The 18229-nt window shown below is 40.4% G+C and overlaps 1 protein-coding gene across 2 annotated transcripts in view; it reads left to right on the top strand.

Annotated features, from left to right (window-relative positions):
• The window catches only part of ephb1 (EPH receptor B1), a 170785-nt gene that overhangs the window by 65955 nt on the left and 86601 nt on the right, over nucleotides 1-18229 (top strand). For both annotated transcript variants that reach the window (XM_084912542.1, XM_084912541.1), the window contains exon 3: nucleotides 7945-8626. In XM_084912542.1, the coding sequence (XP_084768668.1) occupies nucleotides 7945-8626 (682 nt within the window). The remainder of the gene's footprint in view (nucleotides 1-7944; nucleotides 8627-18229) is intronic.

Genomic DNA, 18229 nt, shown 5'->3' with positions numbered 1-18229 from the left:
AAGCGGAACTAGGCCTCAGATGCCCCGCAAAATAATCATTCCTATGCAACTGCCCTGACAGCAGCATCCATTCAATAACACAGCTGATCAGAAATGATAATAGCAATCATGCCACTGCATATCTTAGAGGCTGCAGCCTGGCCGTGTGTGTGTGAGGTGGCGGATGAGGTAAAGCGTTCGAAATAAGTGATTTTACAGGAGATTATGAGCATGTGTCTCAAAGTTTGTGTAGGAAGGAGTGAATAAAGGTGCCAAGACAGACCACTGTTAGTTTACATGAAATGTCCATTCTATTGACTTCAAGGAAAAGACCCAAAGGTTGAAATGCAAATATCCTCATTAACGCAGAGGGATTTGAAACCGCCGTTGGGAAGAAAAAAATACTATCTGGATTGTGATTACTGTCGGCAGTGAGCTTTGCAAAATGAGAAGAGTGTCTTTCAGAAGGGGCATAAAGAGTTCAATCCCTATCTCAGCTTCTCATGTCCACCTATAATCCACTGTCCTTCTGAGACCTTGGCCTTTACAAACCTGTCAATGTGAATTTCACCCCCACGCATACCATTTCTTTTTCCTTTCTCTCTCTTTTTATCAAAAGCCAGGATGTATTCAGGGGTAATTATTAAAGAAAAATCTTTATAGGTACACTTTCCCTCCTTTAGTTCAATGTTGTGTTGTCATGAATAACAAATAGGCTCATTACTGAAATGCCCATCCCGAGCTTGTAGTAATAAAATCAGTCTCATGCTTGCCTCCACCCACACGTTTCAGCCCTGCAATGATAGATGAACGGACAACTCGTTAGAAAGTGCTCAAAAACATTTCAGCCTATAGGCGCTTGAGGGTGTAGACTTCAACAAAGCATCCTATCCAAGCATAATTTAGTCCTACGATTATTTGGGTAACACTTAAGAAAAAAGAACCTCATCAACTAAATTGCTTCAAATGCTAAATTCAACACCAAAGGCATTAACTGAAAAGGGCTAAAACAAACAAAAAAAAAAAAAAATGTTGTAAACTGCATCAACAAAGTGGAGTCGGGTTAAAAGTTTAGGGGAACACAGTGGTGTTGAAGTGGCTCCATTTGATTGTAGCTTTCTACATCTCTTGCCTTGGGTCCTGCTGTAAAAGCCCATCGGCAGACTGAGTAATGGCTGTTTTGATGGACATTCAAGAAATAGTTGCCAGACACTCATCTACTATTTGCAGTGGCATTTTGTAGACCTTTCAAGGCTGTGGAGATATAAATGTGGAAATGCTCTGAGCTGCTCATCACCCATCTGTGTTCAGTATGTCTGAGCATGGAGCTGTATTAACTCGTGCTGATAGATTTGAAAAGCAGTTTGTGAGTGTGACTCCACTGAGAATCAGGCAGCAGGCTGGAGGTTAAAGATCAGCTGAATATGTGCTTCTCTGCTCACATCTTCTGCTCGTGTGAATTGACTGATGCTGAATGATGATCTAAAAGTAGTCAAGTTCTCCCTGTGTGCGTGTGTGTCAGAGTCGCAACCCGACCTACTCATACCAAATGTCCAATTTTAAAACTGAAGGTAGAGGTACGGTGGAGTCATGATAAAACCTCTGTGGGTTGTACATATTTTTTATGTGCAGCAAAGCTCCTGAAGCAAATAGGGGAATGATGCTCAGTAAATCCTAAATCCACACATGAATTATAGACAGTGTCGGGAAAATTAAGGTGGGGTACTGAAAAGTTGGGCTTTATCACTTGTAGAACACAACTGGAAATGTCCCTTTTTTTGTTTAGGGCAAGAGTGCTGTCTGGGCAGAGTGTGCAGGAGGCATAACACAGGATGGCCAGTCATTACGAATGGGTGCAATTGGACATCGTACACAGAATTTCTATTACAAATCTGACGATCCCCCTGTCTGTGTTCTTACAACCACCTCTGTTGGTTTATGTAAAGGTCAGGGTTGCATTGTGTGTCTGGAAACAACTTTACATAGACTTGCAGAGAGTGAGGGAGAAGGTGAACACTGCAGAGGGGGTAAACACATGGCTCTCAATTAGAGATCAAATATTCTAATCTAGCTGGTCAATGTGTTTCTCCGATATTTGCAACATTGGAATGATTACAAAATGAAGTTTACACCTGTTTTAATGCGTCACCCAATCACAATTTGCTCACTGTCTGTCACATAAAAAATGTATATCAATAACTGCTAATTATTTTTCAATATTGGCAGCATCACAAATGCTGAATTGTGCGGAAATAAAGTTCTGAGACTTCTGAGACTATTCAACATTACAAAATTCCTGTCATGACCGGTGGTCTAGGAACTACATTAAGATTTCGTTTCCATTCTATAAAAAAAATAAGTTTCTCATTTCCTTAAGGTATCTTCTTATACTGCCCCAACCATGCCTCCTCCAAATGACTCATTACTCCAGCCCATTTGGCCCATTATTTTCCACAGATGTTACATCCTTGTTCTGATTGGTTATTCCTCCCATCTCTGCTTGTCCCCAGCCCAATATTGGATGCTGTAGTCCTCCAGAGCAAGACTGTGGCCATCTGAGCTGCTCTGTGTTATTTTAGTCTTTGAGGATAATGGCAAGAGATCAATGTGATGGATGGTTTTTATGAGGGCAGAGTATTGATGGCTTGATGGCAGTGAGCTGAGGCTGTGGGAAGGGGAACATCAGTCTGAATACATTACCCCCACCCTCTCAACCCTCCCCCTTTTTCCTGATTCCTCCCCATTCCTGTTTTTTTCTTTTATTTATCACTCTGTATTTTTTTCCCCCCTTTTCTCAACCCTCTCTTCTCCAGCTCAGCCAGCTGTAACTGGTCATTAACACAAACATTAAGAGCTCTATGAATCCATAGCTCCGCCATCTCCTTGCTACTGCCCATAAAACAGAGCAGCAATAATGACACACACAATAGCCACACTTGACAATCAGGGGCAGGGGACAAGTGTCTCCTATATTAATGGTAAAAGCAAAGCTATTAGAGGGGTGCCGGTGGTTACTTTAATTGGCTTACAAATAAGTGTTGAGTTAAAAGGCTCTCGGTATTTGACCGTTTTTCATCAGCAAAAAAAGTTTAAGTTCAGTTAGGTTGGTAATGATAAAATATGAATTAGGTGATGCAAAACTGTGTAAAATAAAACTAACTGGGAGTGAGCTCATTTTATAGAGGCACATAAACACGCTAGTAAGTGAAAATTGGCATGTGCATGCAAATACTCAGGATATAAAAACATCAGTGGACATTAACAGAATTAAACTCCATAAAGGACAGTCACAACTTCATACATTCCTCCTTATTACTGTGCAGGCTCCCTTTGTGACACCAGGGGTGGGGGGTATCTTGGGGTGTCTGGTATAGGGCTGCTAGCATTGGATGCTTCCTGTGGATTTTGGGATGCAGGTGGTATTACTTTTTTGCTCCCCGTAATAATAAATAAAGATACAGACAATATAATTTTCTTTTTACATTGTATACTAAGGCTGCCACGATTAGTCGACTAGTCACGATTATGTCGACTATCAAAATCGTCGACGACTGATTTAATAGTCAACGCCTCGTTTGAAGCATCACAAAAGACGCAGGAATAAGTAGTAGGATTTAAGAGTGTAATAACGGACTGAAACAGAAGATGGCAGCACTGTATGTACAAGGATGCCAGCTGCCGTTAAACCCCAAAGAAGAAGAAGCTGTATCCCAGAATTCATAGCGCAGCGCAGCTCAGTTTACAACAATGGCGGCAGCTAGCTAGTTTTAATATTACTCTTATTATTCTTTCTGGGTCACAAAATAAACGATTAAAATATTTTCAGGCGAGAATGTAACTGTATAAACCTCAAATATTTGCTCAGTTTATCAAGACACCACATATTTTCAGAAGCCCTCTGACGTTTTCGGAGACGTCTGTTACCCACTAGCTCGATAGCTAACCGGGGGCAAGGCTCACTAGAGCCCGTGAGAACACCGGACTCCCGCAAATCGTTTTCAAACCCACCACCGTTTTTCGCTACTCAGGTTAAATATATATAAGTCAATTAGATAACTTCAAAATGTTATTGTTTGGCTTTTTTTAGTATTTTATTTGTTCCTGAGTAAATCGGTTTGGCTGAGATTAAAGTTATAGTTTTTACACAGCTGAATAAACGTCAAGCAGACAACTGATTATCAGAAGTGTGAGATGCTCGAGAATATACTCCGGTGTCCCGTTATATTTTAGATAGCAGGGAGTTTATTAAACTTTACCGAAACAATCTGCAAATTTCATTAAAATTTAATAAACTATCATCTTGTCTTTATTTTTAGTTAGCACATACCTTAAACACTTAAAGCTGTAAGCTAATGATAGTTATATAAGAGCAGATGCATGCTGGTGGAATAAGCTGTATGTTTTACGTCCAATGGATGCATGATCTGATTAGTCGACTAATCGCAAAATTAATCGGTGACTAGTCGACTATCAAAATAATCGTTTGTGGCAGCCCTATTGTATACATAGATGTACACTTAGCCATTCATTAGTGGCTACTGCTGGGTTGGTCCCCAGTCTTCACAGACTTAATTCTTCATGGCATAGATTCAAGAAGGTGCTGAAAACATTCCTCAGAGCTTTTGGTCCATATTGACATTATAGCATCACACAGTTGCTGCAGATTTGTCAGCTGGACATCCATGATGCGACTTTCCTGTTGCACTACATTGCAAAGTTGTTCTATTGGATTGAGATCTGGTGACTCAAAGGCCATTTGAGTACAGCAAACTCATAGTCATGTTGAAAAAAAACAAAAACAAAAAAAAAACAGACAGAGATGATTTGATGATTTTATGCGACGTGATGCTTTTTCTCCCCAGAAGCAGGCACCAACATGGGTACACTGTGGTCATAAAGGCATGGGCAGGGCGAGCAAGTGAACTCACTTTAGCTGCCAACACCAACACCAGCATGAACTATTGATACAAGGCAAAATGAATCAATGCTTTTATGTTGTTTACACCAAATTCTCAACCTACCGACGCAATGTTGCAGCACAAATCAAGACTCATCAGGCCAGGCAACATTTTTCCACTGACCAGTGTGAACTGGACAAAGGTAACTTCTGTTCTTAGGTGACAGGAGTGGCACCTAGTGTGGTCTTCTTCTGCTGTCGATGTTCATTTTATTTATTTATTTTTATGTGCACGCTTAATTGTGATATGCATTTCTGTGACTAGAACAGGTGTTTAGATGTATGGCTCGATTCTATTTGAAAAAGTAAAATCTGTATTTATTGGTGGTCTGAGAAAGAGCCTCTGGCAAGAATACACAGATGCCACGAGGCAGATACATTTGGCTTAAATGATTTAAAAAGCACAGAAAGCATAGAAATACTGTAACAGCGGGGGCCGAGACACCATATTAACATGACTTTGTTCCTGAGTGCATGCGTCACATCTCTGAAAATAGTGGGAAAATTATCCTCCTAAGACCCGAACTCTTCCATGACATGCATTTTTAATTTCTCTTTGATATTTGGGCATATTGGGGCCCGATGAATGTAAAAACAAAGAATTACCAGTTGTTGTTTTTTTTACCTTATTTTTGTTTTTAAGAAAAATGAGAGCCACATATGAGGATATTCGTTTAAAATTTTGATAGAACAGTAGCAGTATAATGTCCTCCTAAGTGGATATCAGGCCCATGTAGAGCAAAATTGAGTATTTTAGTCTAAATAACCCAAAATGTGATGTCCACACATGTGGACGCCAGGTCCTAGGAGGTTAAAGAGATGTCAAATATTAGTTATATACCAGTTTTAATGCTCAAAATAATCAAATGTTTTGGACTATAGAAGTAGAAGAGTGCCTCAAGCTTTGTGCAGCAAAACAACAGCTAGCAATTCAATATGTGGTTGCTAAACCATCAAATTATCAGCAGCACCTTTTCCAAGCACACATAAACACACAGGTATAACAAAGCACTGAAAAGAGCAAAGAGGGAACTGGGTCACAAAGTTTGATTTCGACTAACTAATGCACCTATTATTAGTTTTGGTTGTCTTTAGACAGCCGCGACAGCGCATATCTACTGAGGAGGAGAAAGATATAGTTCATTATTATATGAGCCAATGAATTTCTGGACAGACTCTAGATGGGCATTATCGGAGACGCCTCAGGCTCCTCTCTGGCGTGAAAGATGGTGGTCATTTGGCTAGACAAGAGGCGGTGAGGACCCCCTCCTAGACTGGAGCAGACGGGTGCAGAGGAGCCTAGGGCTGGCTGTATTAATGAACAGGCAGCGCTGAAAGGGACAGGTTTCTGTAATGCTGATGAATGGTCATTACAGAGCAGAGACGGGAGAAGAGAGCACAAGGGGAAGAGAGGAGAGGGGGAGAAGAGTAGAGTGAAGTGGGCACACAGGGAGCAGCAGTGAAAAAAGGCTTTAATTTGCACCTCAGATTTCTGTAAACTCGTTTATCATGTCAGCAGTGCCACTGTTCCTCACGTGCCTTCCCACTCCATCCTCTACATGTCCTTACTAGACCCAACCATTTTTTGTTTGTTGCCAGATGTTTCCACATATTCTTTGTGCCAAATGGTTTTATTACCTGCGCTGGTTTTCAAACAGCAAAATTCGACAGCTCACATTTATCAGCTCTATCTCGCCTTACATCATTTTATGGACTTTTTTTCCATCATTTGACTGGATGTTGCAGCTGTGTGTGAAGAGCCAATATCTTCTCCTCTCTATTAAGCTTGATTGAGCAGCTGGAGTTTTAAAGGTCATAAGAAGGAGGAAGCACGGGGAGATATATGCACATAAGAAACATGAACTGACTTGAGGCCCACTCAGTCCACTATAGACCTCATTAACTTCTTGCCTTCAGCTGTTTGGATCATTGGTGTTGGGAACTTTGGAGAAATAAATCTTTGTGCCAAGCAGTTGCTTCAAATGGAAGCAAAAAGTATTGTATTATTATAAAGATTGAAATTGATCTAAGGAAAATAAAAAAATGAAAAAGTGTTTCAGATCATTTTCTCAAAATATTCCACAAAATATTCATTTGAATTCACTGGTGCTTTTATGCAACTCTTTTTTTTGGTCTGTGGGCTCTGCTGCTGTATGCTAAAGAATAATACATGCCTCTTAAAAATACTGTAACTAATTAAAATATTGCACACTGAATATCAGTGGATTGCCACTAACAATTTTTGCAAGGCCAGCTTTTGCACAGCTGGACGGTTACTCAGATGATTTCAAAGCAAGCTTCTTCTATTTTTTTTTCTGTGATTTCTCTGCCTGATTCTCAGTGAATCCAGCCAAATGTTAATGGCACGTTTTTAGCATGATTTGGTGCACTGAGTTAATTCCCCAAGGGGCTTCTGATGCTCATCCAAGACCCTTTCTGGGTCACACCTGCAAGAAATGGCCTGCAGTGAAATTCAGTTCAGTATGCACTCAAATGGCTTTCCATCCATCCTTGGCTCTCGTGAAGTACCTGCCTGTCTAATTGTAATTCAGCAGTGCTTAATCTTGAATTTGTTACGCACTATGTTTTGTAATGTATCGACTCAATGCCCAGCGAAACTTGGCATTGACAGAAAACGGTATTGCATCCAAAATCATGCCTTGGTTTGCGCTTATGCCGTGGGAGTGCACATCCTACAGCTGTGAGCCTACTTAATAAACAAGACAATAAATTGTTGCTTTGCACTTGAGGAATTAATTTTTTTTAAAGTAATACATTTGTGTGTCATCAGTGGATGAACAAGCCCCAATAAGCTGATGCATTTTTCTCAGTCCAGGAAGAGGACTCAAGTTAGTGCCTTAGGGAAATTACTGATATGTGTATGAATTCTCTGGGGCTCCGCCAATATTAGCATTCTCTATCAAAAAAGAGTGAGCACTGCAGCCTTATAGCAGATGATTACTTATCAGCCATGTGGACTTCTTTCTCTCTTCTCTGTCTTTCTGTAGTGGGAGGAGGTGAGTGGCTATGACGAAAACCTCAACACCATCAGGACGTACCAGGTGTGCAATGTCTTCGAACCAAGTCAAAACAACTGGCTCCTCACAACCTTCATTGATCGCCGCGGAGCACAGCGCATCTATGTGGAGATACGATTCACCGTGCGCGACTGCAGCTCCATCCCAAATGTCCCCGGTTCCTGCAAGGAGACGTTTAATCTCTACTATTATGAAAACGATGCTGTCATTGCCACTAAAGGCACAGTCTTCTGGATGGAGGCCCCCTACCTCAAAGTGGACACCATTGCTGCTGATGAAAGCTTTTCACAGGTGGACTTTGGCGGACGCCTGATGAAAGTTAACACAGAGGTGCGAAGCTTTGGTCCGCTGTCTAAAAATGGCTTCTACCTGGCCTTTCAGGACTATGGGGCCTGTATGTCTCTTCTGTCAGTCAGGGTATTTTATAAGAAGTGTCCAAGTGTGGTCCAGAACTTTGCAGTCTTTCCAGAGACCATGACAGGGGCTGAAAGCACTTCTTTGGTCATTGCTAGAGGGACCTGCATCGCAAACTCAGAGGAAGTAGATGTCCCTATAAAGCTCTACTGTAACGGAGATGGAGAGTGGATGGTTCCTATCGGTAGCTGCACTTGCAAAGCTGGGTTTGAACCTGACAATGGCAATGTCTGCCGAGGTAAGTGGATTGATTTTTTTCTGTAAAAAAACACCATGGTTGCTATGAGAGTGTATTATCAGTACTTACTGGGCCCTACGTACATTTTCTTTCTTTTTCATTATTCAATCTTTTAAAGAGATGGACTCCTCAGAATAGAACAGATCTATTCACCTTAGTCTGTTGGCATTAATTTATTCTGTTTTGGTATCACATACAACAGGGCATCATGTTACCTTTGGTCACAGGTCTTCCACTCTAGTGTAATGGCTGAATTGATTGTGTTTCATGTTTTGCAGCTTATGATACACCATACTTTTTCCTTAATCACATCTACCTCCAGGGAACTAAAAAGATACATTAGCATTGAGTTGTAATCTGCTGTGAATGTCAGCCTTTTGTCCATCCTACCTTTCAGATGACAAAAGGTTTGATTCTGCCTCAGTGCGATGTGCTGATGAATACATTCTGAGGAATAGATAATAGCTGATATCTAAAAGGAAGGTTGAATGGGCTTTTAGTTCAAGCTGTCACTTTCTGTTTTTGCGTGCCCTCTAATGCACCTTGTTTTTCTGACACGCACATATACAAACAGAAAATTTGCTCAAGGTGTCTGACGATAATGCGAGTGGCTTGAGGCTCTTGGTGTGGCAAAGTATTGGTTGGCCTGCCTCTCGGGGTTATTTGGAAAGTGTGTGGAGCTCAGATAAGATTGATTTACCCACATCTGGTCTGATCAATAAACAGATATAAGTGCCACATATCTACAAAGCACACTGTGTGTGACTGTGTCTACTGTATCCTTCTCACATTGCACCATGTCCTGCGCAAAACCCACCTACACACTAACGCACATCATAACAAACACACAAAGTCCTTGCCAAAGATTGGATGACTTTCGAATGAAAATAACAGGGCAGAAGTTAAAAGGCTGTGCTTAGGTTGATGTAAAGTCTTAATTTAGTTTCAAATTTTTACACCATTTGTCAATATTATAATTCTCTTTACAAATAAATTGTAATCTGTGTATTCAATGCTTTAAATGCATAAGATAGACTCTCTTGTTTATCTTGTAAATAATTAAAGTGATTGGCTGATCAGCGACTTTGATTTATCCAATATTCGCTTCTCTTAAGTAAGTACAATTATCAATAAATCAGGGGCTCAGTTTGCTAACAGATCATGCAAATTTAGAATAAAATCCAGTTAGGCCGAAAAACATGGTCAACAGTCTAATGTTGCATTAAAAGCTGATTCCTGTCCACCATGTACTTGCATGTACTGGACAAAATCACTTAAATCAAATGCTAAGACTGCCCATTGAGATTGGTACACGCAATATATTTAATATTAAATTATTTCACTGAAAAAAAATGTCCTAAGTTTGTTTTTTTGTCTTTCTTTTTCTTTTCTTAAACTTATGTTTTTGTGATGTATTGGTCTGCAATATAAAAACAAAAACACAACAAAATAATTATAATAAGCAAAATAAAAACAAACTACACATTGTCAGCACCTTGAAGCCACATGGCCTTGATAGAGTACTCGGTTACAATACTACAGTCAGACCGAGCCATTTGTGCTGAATATTCAGAAGTCCACTGAACATGCTCCTGGTTGTATATTGACCTAACAACCCTTCTTTGTTACTGGACTGCGGGCTCCTGAACGTCTTGGTCTCAGAGTCTTATCGATAGGCGAGTAGCTCTCGTCACTGTGATAATTCTTTACATGAAGATTGGATCATTTCAAGCCTGTTAACAGACTTCATCTTGATGCTAGTTTTGCTTCATGTTTACATTGATTATTTGTTTATTCGTGTTAAATCCTGACTCACTAATCATGCTGTTGGCATGTGCATGAGCATGCCATGCATTTGTGTTCCTATGCAGTGCAGGAATTTTAATTCAAATGAACCAAATAACCTTGCCTGTCCTCTAGTGCTGACAGTCTCATAGTCTTTAATGGATGTAAACTAGGGCTGCCACAAACGATTATTTTGATAGTCGACTAGTCACCGATTATTTTTGCGATTAGTCGACTAATCAGATCATCATCCATTGGACGTAAAACGTACAGCTTATTGCACCAGCAGCATCTGCTCTTATATAACTATCATTAGCTTACAGCTTTAAGTGTTTAAGGTATGTGCTAACTAAAAATAAAGACAAGGTGATAGTTTATTAAATTTTAATGAAATTTGCAGATTGTTTCGGTGAAGTTTAATAAACTCAGCCGTCTGCTCCCTGCTATCTAAAATATAACAGGACACCGGAGTAAATTCTCGAGCATCTCACATTTCTAATAATCAGCTGTCTGCTTGATGTTTATTCAGCTGTGTAAAAACTATAACTTTAATCTCAGCCAAACCGATTTACTCAGGAACAAATAAAATACTAAAAAAAAGCCAAACAATAACATTTAAGTTATCTAAGTGACTTATATATGTTTAACCTGAGTAGCGAAAGACAGCGGTGGGTTTGAAAACGATTTGCCGGGAGTCCGGGGTTCTCACGGCTCTAGTGAGCTTTGCCCCCGGCTAGCTATCGAGCTAGTGGGTAACAGACGTCGGAGCGCTTTTCAAAATCTGTGGTGTTTTGATAAGCTGAGCAGATATTTGAGGTTTACACAGCTACATTCTCACCTGAAAATATGTTAAACGTTTATTTTGTGACCCAGAAAGAATAATAAGAGTAATATTAAAACGAACTAGCTGCCACCATTGTTGGAAACTGAGCTGGGCTGCGCTATGAATTCTGGGACACAGCTTCTTCTTCTTCTTCTTCAGGGTTTAACGTCAGCTGGCATCCATGTACATGCAGTGCTGCCATCTTCTGTTTCAGTCCGTTATTACACTCTTAAATCCTACTACTTATTCCTGCGTCTTTTGTGATCTTACAAAGCTTCAAACGACGCGTCGACTATTAAGTCAGTCGTTGACGATTTTGATAGTCGACATAATCGTGACTAGTCGACTAATCGTGGCAGCCCTAATGTAAACTTACACTGATCCTTGTCAGTCTTTTCTCCGTGTAGCGTAACTTTGCCTCTTTCCCCATTATTTACCTCAGGCTTCTACACACTTACTGCAGAATAACTGGAATGTTAGTTAGAGGGTTATTGTGGCTTGTGTTAGTGGAAGTCACCACAAACATGCATGTTCATGTACAGACAATGGTCTCACTGTAGAAATTGCTCTACAAAGACCACTAATTCCTACAATCCTCCAGACTTCCTTCTCTAGTACATTTCCAGCTAAGATAATCATCTCATCTCTCTCTGATGGAAATGCACTACTTAGCAGTGCAGGGACTTTGAAATTCTGGTCAATACTGATGTTTGAAATTTCATCCAGTGTTGAAGCCTGTTTTTGTTCTATTTGTGTTTTTGTTTTCCCGCTTTGTTTCATATTGCACTGCCTAAACTCAATGTCTAAATGTATGCCTAGTATTGTTATGGAAGCTAGTGAAATCAGCCTATACTAAGAGGAAATTACTGGGGTCTGCAGCTTAACAAGAGTTGACAGTAGTATGAACCTGTGAGGCCTCGATCCCACAGGTCTCCAGACCAGTAGATATCCCCTACAAAGAAAACCTCTCTGCCATTTTATGGACACTAGTAGGTTTGCTGTGCTTGCCCGTATTTTGTGTGGAAGATACAATTTCTCTGTGAACACTCTCATTGCGGGAGGAGGTTTCATTACCGTTTCATTACTGTGTGGCGAGTGTTTGCAGATATATCAGCATATTCCACACAAAATACAGGCGCATGAATTAATCTGCTAGTAAAGAGGTTTTAGATGAAGCAAACTACTCACAAATCTTTGTGTAACATACATTTTTCCGTCTGAACCAGTGGTTACCAGATGATTGCCAATCGATCTCTAGGACTGTGAGACTGTGGCCTAAAATGTTGTGTTGGTTGACCATAGTCGTCAGCACAAACACTGACTTAACAAAAAAAAAAAGGCCGGAGTAGAAATAGATGATCTAGCCCTTTCTAGCTCAAATAACTAGCTCACTCTCTGGAGTCTTGTGTGGAGTCAGTTCCCCTCTCATCTCCACTGAGAGTCCCCTCCAATAACAGCAATCTCAACCTTTTTATTTTTTGTGCAGTTTCTTTTCATGGACCTGCAATCCATTATTTAAACAGGGAAATCTAACCTTAAAGTGCTTGTGGAAGCTCAGTTCTATGGGCAACCAATCAATTGGGGGGTTGGAGCAATAACACAGCCTCAGCATTGGGTCAGAAGTAATTGCCCATTAGCGATGAAGGAACAGGAACAGGAACAAAAAGAATATAAGAGCATGTAGTTTCATGCTGGAATAATTCCCCTCATTGATACCAACAAAACAAAAAGGTATTGCTTAGAAAAAGGAACACAGTAGTACTGCGTACAGTCTGGTAAAGTGTGGAAAATTTTCAATTAGTGCCTTTATTATGTAGCTCTTGAGACACAAATTAATGTAATTTGCCTAATTTACCAAAACCTAAGAAGGTAAAAATTAGTTTCTGCTTATAGTGACATGAAAACAAAAGTGCATTTATTCTAGCTATGCATCTGTATATTACATATTATACCCACCATACCAAAACTTCTGTTAGGTGGATCATCGTTTTGAATAGTTCTCCTTTTACATGGAAAGCCAGTTTTTTGAATTGATAAATGATGGTTTTATTTCTTTTTTCCTCAAAGATTTATTTATTGCTTTTCCAACAACATTTTTACCAACAGGAAGAGAGAGTTCAAATAAAATAGAGGCGGAAATTAATAAAAAAAAAAAAAAAATTGAGTGTATAATAGTAATGTATGTACATCGTGTATGAACAGTGTTGGGGAAACACATAGATATAGTTATACATACTCTCCCATGTAGATCATTCAGATGTTATTACATAAAGAAAAAATTATATATAGATAAGTAAAATAAAACAAAGCAAAACAAAACAACCCCCCCCCCCCCAAAAAAAAAAAAAAAAAAAAGGTTTTATTTCTACTTTTTTTGGAAGTTCTTTGTCGTGACAGCAGAAATAACGCTTGTTTTTTTTTTTTGCAGGTTTAATATGTGCGTTTCAGTGTTGTTTCAGGGCATGTGCGAGCTTCCCAGCACCTGATTGCACTTTCATTAATCTATATGTTTTAATTGTTGTCAGGTAGCGTGTTGTGTATGTGTTCGGTTGAGCAGAGAGACCATGTAGAGTTGTTGTGCTCTGTAACGATGATGCCAGCATGCCATCCTCATTACCAGCTCCCCAGCCACTACGCAAGCCATTTGGGTATCCCCCACTTTTCCTCTCCCTCTTTCTCTGTTCCTCGCTCTCTTCCCGTTAGCTTTGTAAGCAATCCGCTAAATATTTTATCACCTCCCTGTTAAATCGAGCGAGACACTCCAAATAAGACCCCGCTACCTCTACCAATACAAAGCTTGTCTCGGCTGTGTGTCCTGCTTAACTCAAGTATCCTAAACAGGCTCGTAGGATGGTTTCACTGACCCTTCTTAGAATTGGTGTCAAGGCCAACCTGAGGAGTAATTGATGAAATCACCTCGATCGTGCTGGCTTTGCGTCATGTGTTTTGTTTTGAGTCTGTCTAAGCATTGATCATTTTAATGTTCCGTATTTTTTTATTTGAAGTAATTAAAACACCACAGAAACCTAATTATTCTGTTGTTTAAGCTCTTAAATGTGGACGATGTGGCATAGTTGCAAATTATCCTCTACAAAAACCAATTCAAAACTTTCGAGTGCTTATTCTTAATTTTGGTGTTAAAACTTTATTTCCTGTGGGGAGCCAAATTTTCGTTGGGCTGACAAATGTCCTCTTCAGGTCTATAAGGCTAGCTATATTTTGTTTAATTTTGTAATTGGTTATTCTCAAAGTTTCGTCTGTTTTTACTCTTTACGGACCATATGCAACACACATAGCTGTTCAGACTCTCCCCACCTGTGTGGATGTGGAGATTTGTGTGGGCTCAGGGAATCGCAAAAGGTCTGGAGTTGAAGCATTGCTATTGCAGCTACTGATTGCTTTCAAATGGATGTGAACGGGCTATGAGTGAAATGGGGAAAATGAGAATTTGACTGGTTAATTTCATTATCTGTGGTACCATATGAATTCCCAGAATTTTGCTCCATACTATCCATCCATCCCTCCATCCATCCTATATTCCAGTGCAGTGACCATAAGTATGTATTTATTTACTTTAGTATTTATGTCATTCCTCACCCGAGCAGTCCTATAGGCTGGCACGCCAATATGAGTTCTCTCATATTTTCTCTCACTGTTAGGCTCCAGCAGGCTTTTGACATGCTGCCACATTAATATTACAAATATTCAAATAACTTTATTTAACATTCAGCAGGCTGACAGTGGCAGCAGGAGATTCACAGCCCATTGAGCAAGAGCGCTTCCCTGGGCTAAGTGCCGATTCATCATGGCTGCCTTACTCCTGTCTAATGGCTGCCATCATGGGGCATGAGCACACACACTAAGAAAAACATATTACTTCTACCATGTGTGCATTTTTAAAAATGTTAAATGTAGTGATGTGGGCACATTTATCACATTATTAACCTTAGCCTAAAAGCTTATAAATCCCCATATATCCCAATAGGGTTCATTGTCACGGACATCAATTAGCAGGCTTATTTCCCTCTAGAGAATAAAGAGCTCTTGCTCAGAGTCTAGCAGTAGAAGCACATTCATAAACTGAATCCATCCGACCAGTATTTTAATCTTAAAGTTCGGTTTCGCAGGCTATGCACTACGTTTTTTACATTTTTCTGCTCCAGTAAGTTTTTTATTACTTCTTTGTATGGCTTATCTGAGTGTAAAAGATCTGACAGACAAACCCGCAAAGACCTGGTAACCTATTAGAGCCCATTCCATCCCATTTGGTCGTGTCTGCTCCTGTTCCACAGAGTTTACTTCATTTGCAGAGAACCATCCATGTGTACTGAACAACACACACACACACGCACAGCATTTACTAAGTCACCTTGAAGCCCAATTAAGTAAGCATCTGACTCTTCCTGTTCCTATTAGTCTTATTGCAGAGAGGGCCGGGGTGATGTGAGGAAAATGGAGTGGGAGGAAGAGACAGAGAAAAGCTTTAAGAAAGAGAAGAGAGTGAAAGACATCTTGTTTCCATGGCTCTCAATAAGCTGAATGGCAGAGAGCACTGGTGAAAGAGCATGACCCAGACAAAGGCCTTTTGAATCTAGGGGCCAAACAGAGTGTTTATAATGACCCGAAGCACAGATGCGCAGCTCTCATTGCAACAACAGACCCGGTCTCTAATGATGCGAGGGGAATCCAAAGATTTTGTTCACACATAATTGAAATAGCCACCACAACCAGAGCTGTTCTTGTGGAGGGACACAAACTCCTCCTTATTATTAGTTTTTGCTCCCCTTTCAGCTTTTTTCCTCTCTGTATCTGTCTCTAGTCTGGCTTTCTAACCTTCAGTCACTTTTGGGTTATGGATTTGGCCACTGGGCTTATACTGGGGTTGCTGCTGCCATCTCTCACTTGGTCGTTCTCCCAGATGTGGAACAGGGAACTTATTAGGCGGGCCTGCCTTTGACCCAGGACCCCTTCTAATCTACTTCGCCAAATTCTCATTCAGTTCTCATTGTCTACTTCACAGTCAGCCCTCATACGTACATGTCTCCTCTCCTACGCTCCACTCAGTGATTGACACCGGGAGCCGAGGCCAACCAGTGGCACAAGGACACAGGAAGACAAAGAACCCACAGCATTTATCAGATGGCTGGGGCCCTGCCTAATTTGCCTATGTCACCCCCATGACAAAACACAAAAAGCTTTTGCTTTGAAGGGCTTTACTTCACCCTCTCACCCAAACCATGAACCCCATTAATCAAATCTACCAGAATTTCCTTTTTTTAATGAATGCACATTTAGGAATTCAATGAAAAACAAAAAGATCACATTTCTATAAGTTTGTATTTCAGTGTCTGTGTTGTCTTCACAAGATACCCAAATGCTAAATGCCAAGAGACACTTAAGCTTGTACGGCATGTGGGAAACTATTCCCCCTCATTTTTGTTTTCTTCTTCCACACCTCATCCCTCTGGAATATGCTCCAGCACACAGTAATGAGGCGACACGTTGAGCCTCTTCGCAGAGTACTACCTGCTTTGGAAAGCAGAAACACCAACCCCTCCCCCTTCCATCGTACCTTATTCTCCTTCTAACCTAATCAGTGTCCATCAATATTCACTGTCCTGCTAATAAAACTGTTTGTTTGTCTGTGGGGTGTGATGGCAGAGGGACACATTTCAATTCCAGGAAATTGTCTCATTGCTTGCTGGAGGCTATCAGCTGCTCATTGATAGATGTGGATTAGTCAAATTTATGTTGTGGAACTTGTGGACTGACAATCTAATTAGAATTGAATTGCAATTATGGCGGGGCCGATATAGCTCTGTTCGTCCCACCTTCAATGACAACTCGACCACAAAACAACGAGTAATGTCAGGCTGGAAAACATTTTCCGTTTTTCAAGTATGTGAAGTGTACTTAAAAAATTAGCATGTTCTCTAGGGCTGCACAGGGGTGCAGTAGTTAGCTCTGTCGCCTCACAGCAAGAAGGTCTTGGAGTGAAATCCACTGGCTGGTGCTTGTCTTTGTGGCATTTGCATATTGTCCCTGTGCCTGGGTGGGTTCTCTCCAGCTGCTCCGGCTTCCTACAGCGGACCAAAGACATGTGTGCTAGGTTAATTACACATGTTCGGTTCTAAATTGGCTGTAGGTGTGAATGGTTGTTTGCCTCCCTGTGTTGGCCATGGATGGGCTGGCAAGATGTCTGGGATACCCCACGTAGGCAACTGGGGGAGACTTTGTGTCATGGCTCGCAAGCTATTCAGTCTCTTTTGTGTGATGCCTGTACACACATTGAGAACCCACACATGTACACGGTTACTAACACTACCACCTCAAGCTGACCTCTGCGTGTCTAATTTCCTAACCTAATCATATTCGCCTTACTTCCTGCACACTTGAAGCAAACAACATTGCATATATACACTGTAAATGCTCCTATGTTTAATCTTTAATTAAACATATGCAAAGAATTATGTCTGTGTAATTTATGTTATGACACCCTGCATTATCCTAAAGTAATTCAGCTCCCCAGGTCGTAACTGAGCAGGCTGTATCAAACACAACCTCACAGTGTGCAATTATACATCAATTAGACAACTCCTATAATCTGTATTGCTCTATATCATTGTGTGGATGTAATTACATGTTTTCCTTGACAGTTAAGTCAGCCTGTATTTTACAGGTTTAAGGCTTGTGGTTCTGCTACAAGAAAGGTATATTTTCAGACTGACAAATACAAAGAACACACAAAGCTCAGGCTATCTAATAACTTCTAAGACAGCGTCTTTTTTTTAATAACAACCAATTACACAACTATTATACTTTAGCTGTGAGTGAGTCTGTGTCAACAGGTCCGGTGCTACATACAGGTTGCAGCAAGTGATACAGTATATCAGAACTGATCTCTCCTCATACAGTTAACCTTTGCACATTGTTGTGCAGTTTGTGTAGTTTTAGTGGTGTACCGCTCACTTTCAGTTGTAACTTTTGACTAATAT

The sequence above is a fragment of the Perissodus microlepis genome, chromosome 18 (genome assembly GCF_051167445.1).
Source record: "Perissodus microlepis isolate ML-2025 ecotype Zambia chromosome 18, ASM5116744v1, whole genome shotgun sequence".
Lineage (NCBI taxonomy): Eukaryota > Metazoa > Chordata > Actinopteri > Cichliformes > Cichlidae > Perissodus > Perissodus microlepis.
Note: the sequence above shows the minus strand (reverse complement) of the source record. Positions and strands in the feature narration are given on the sequence as shown.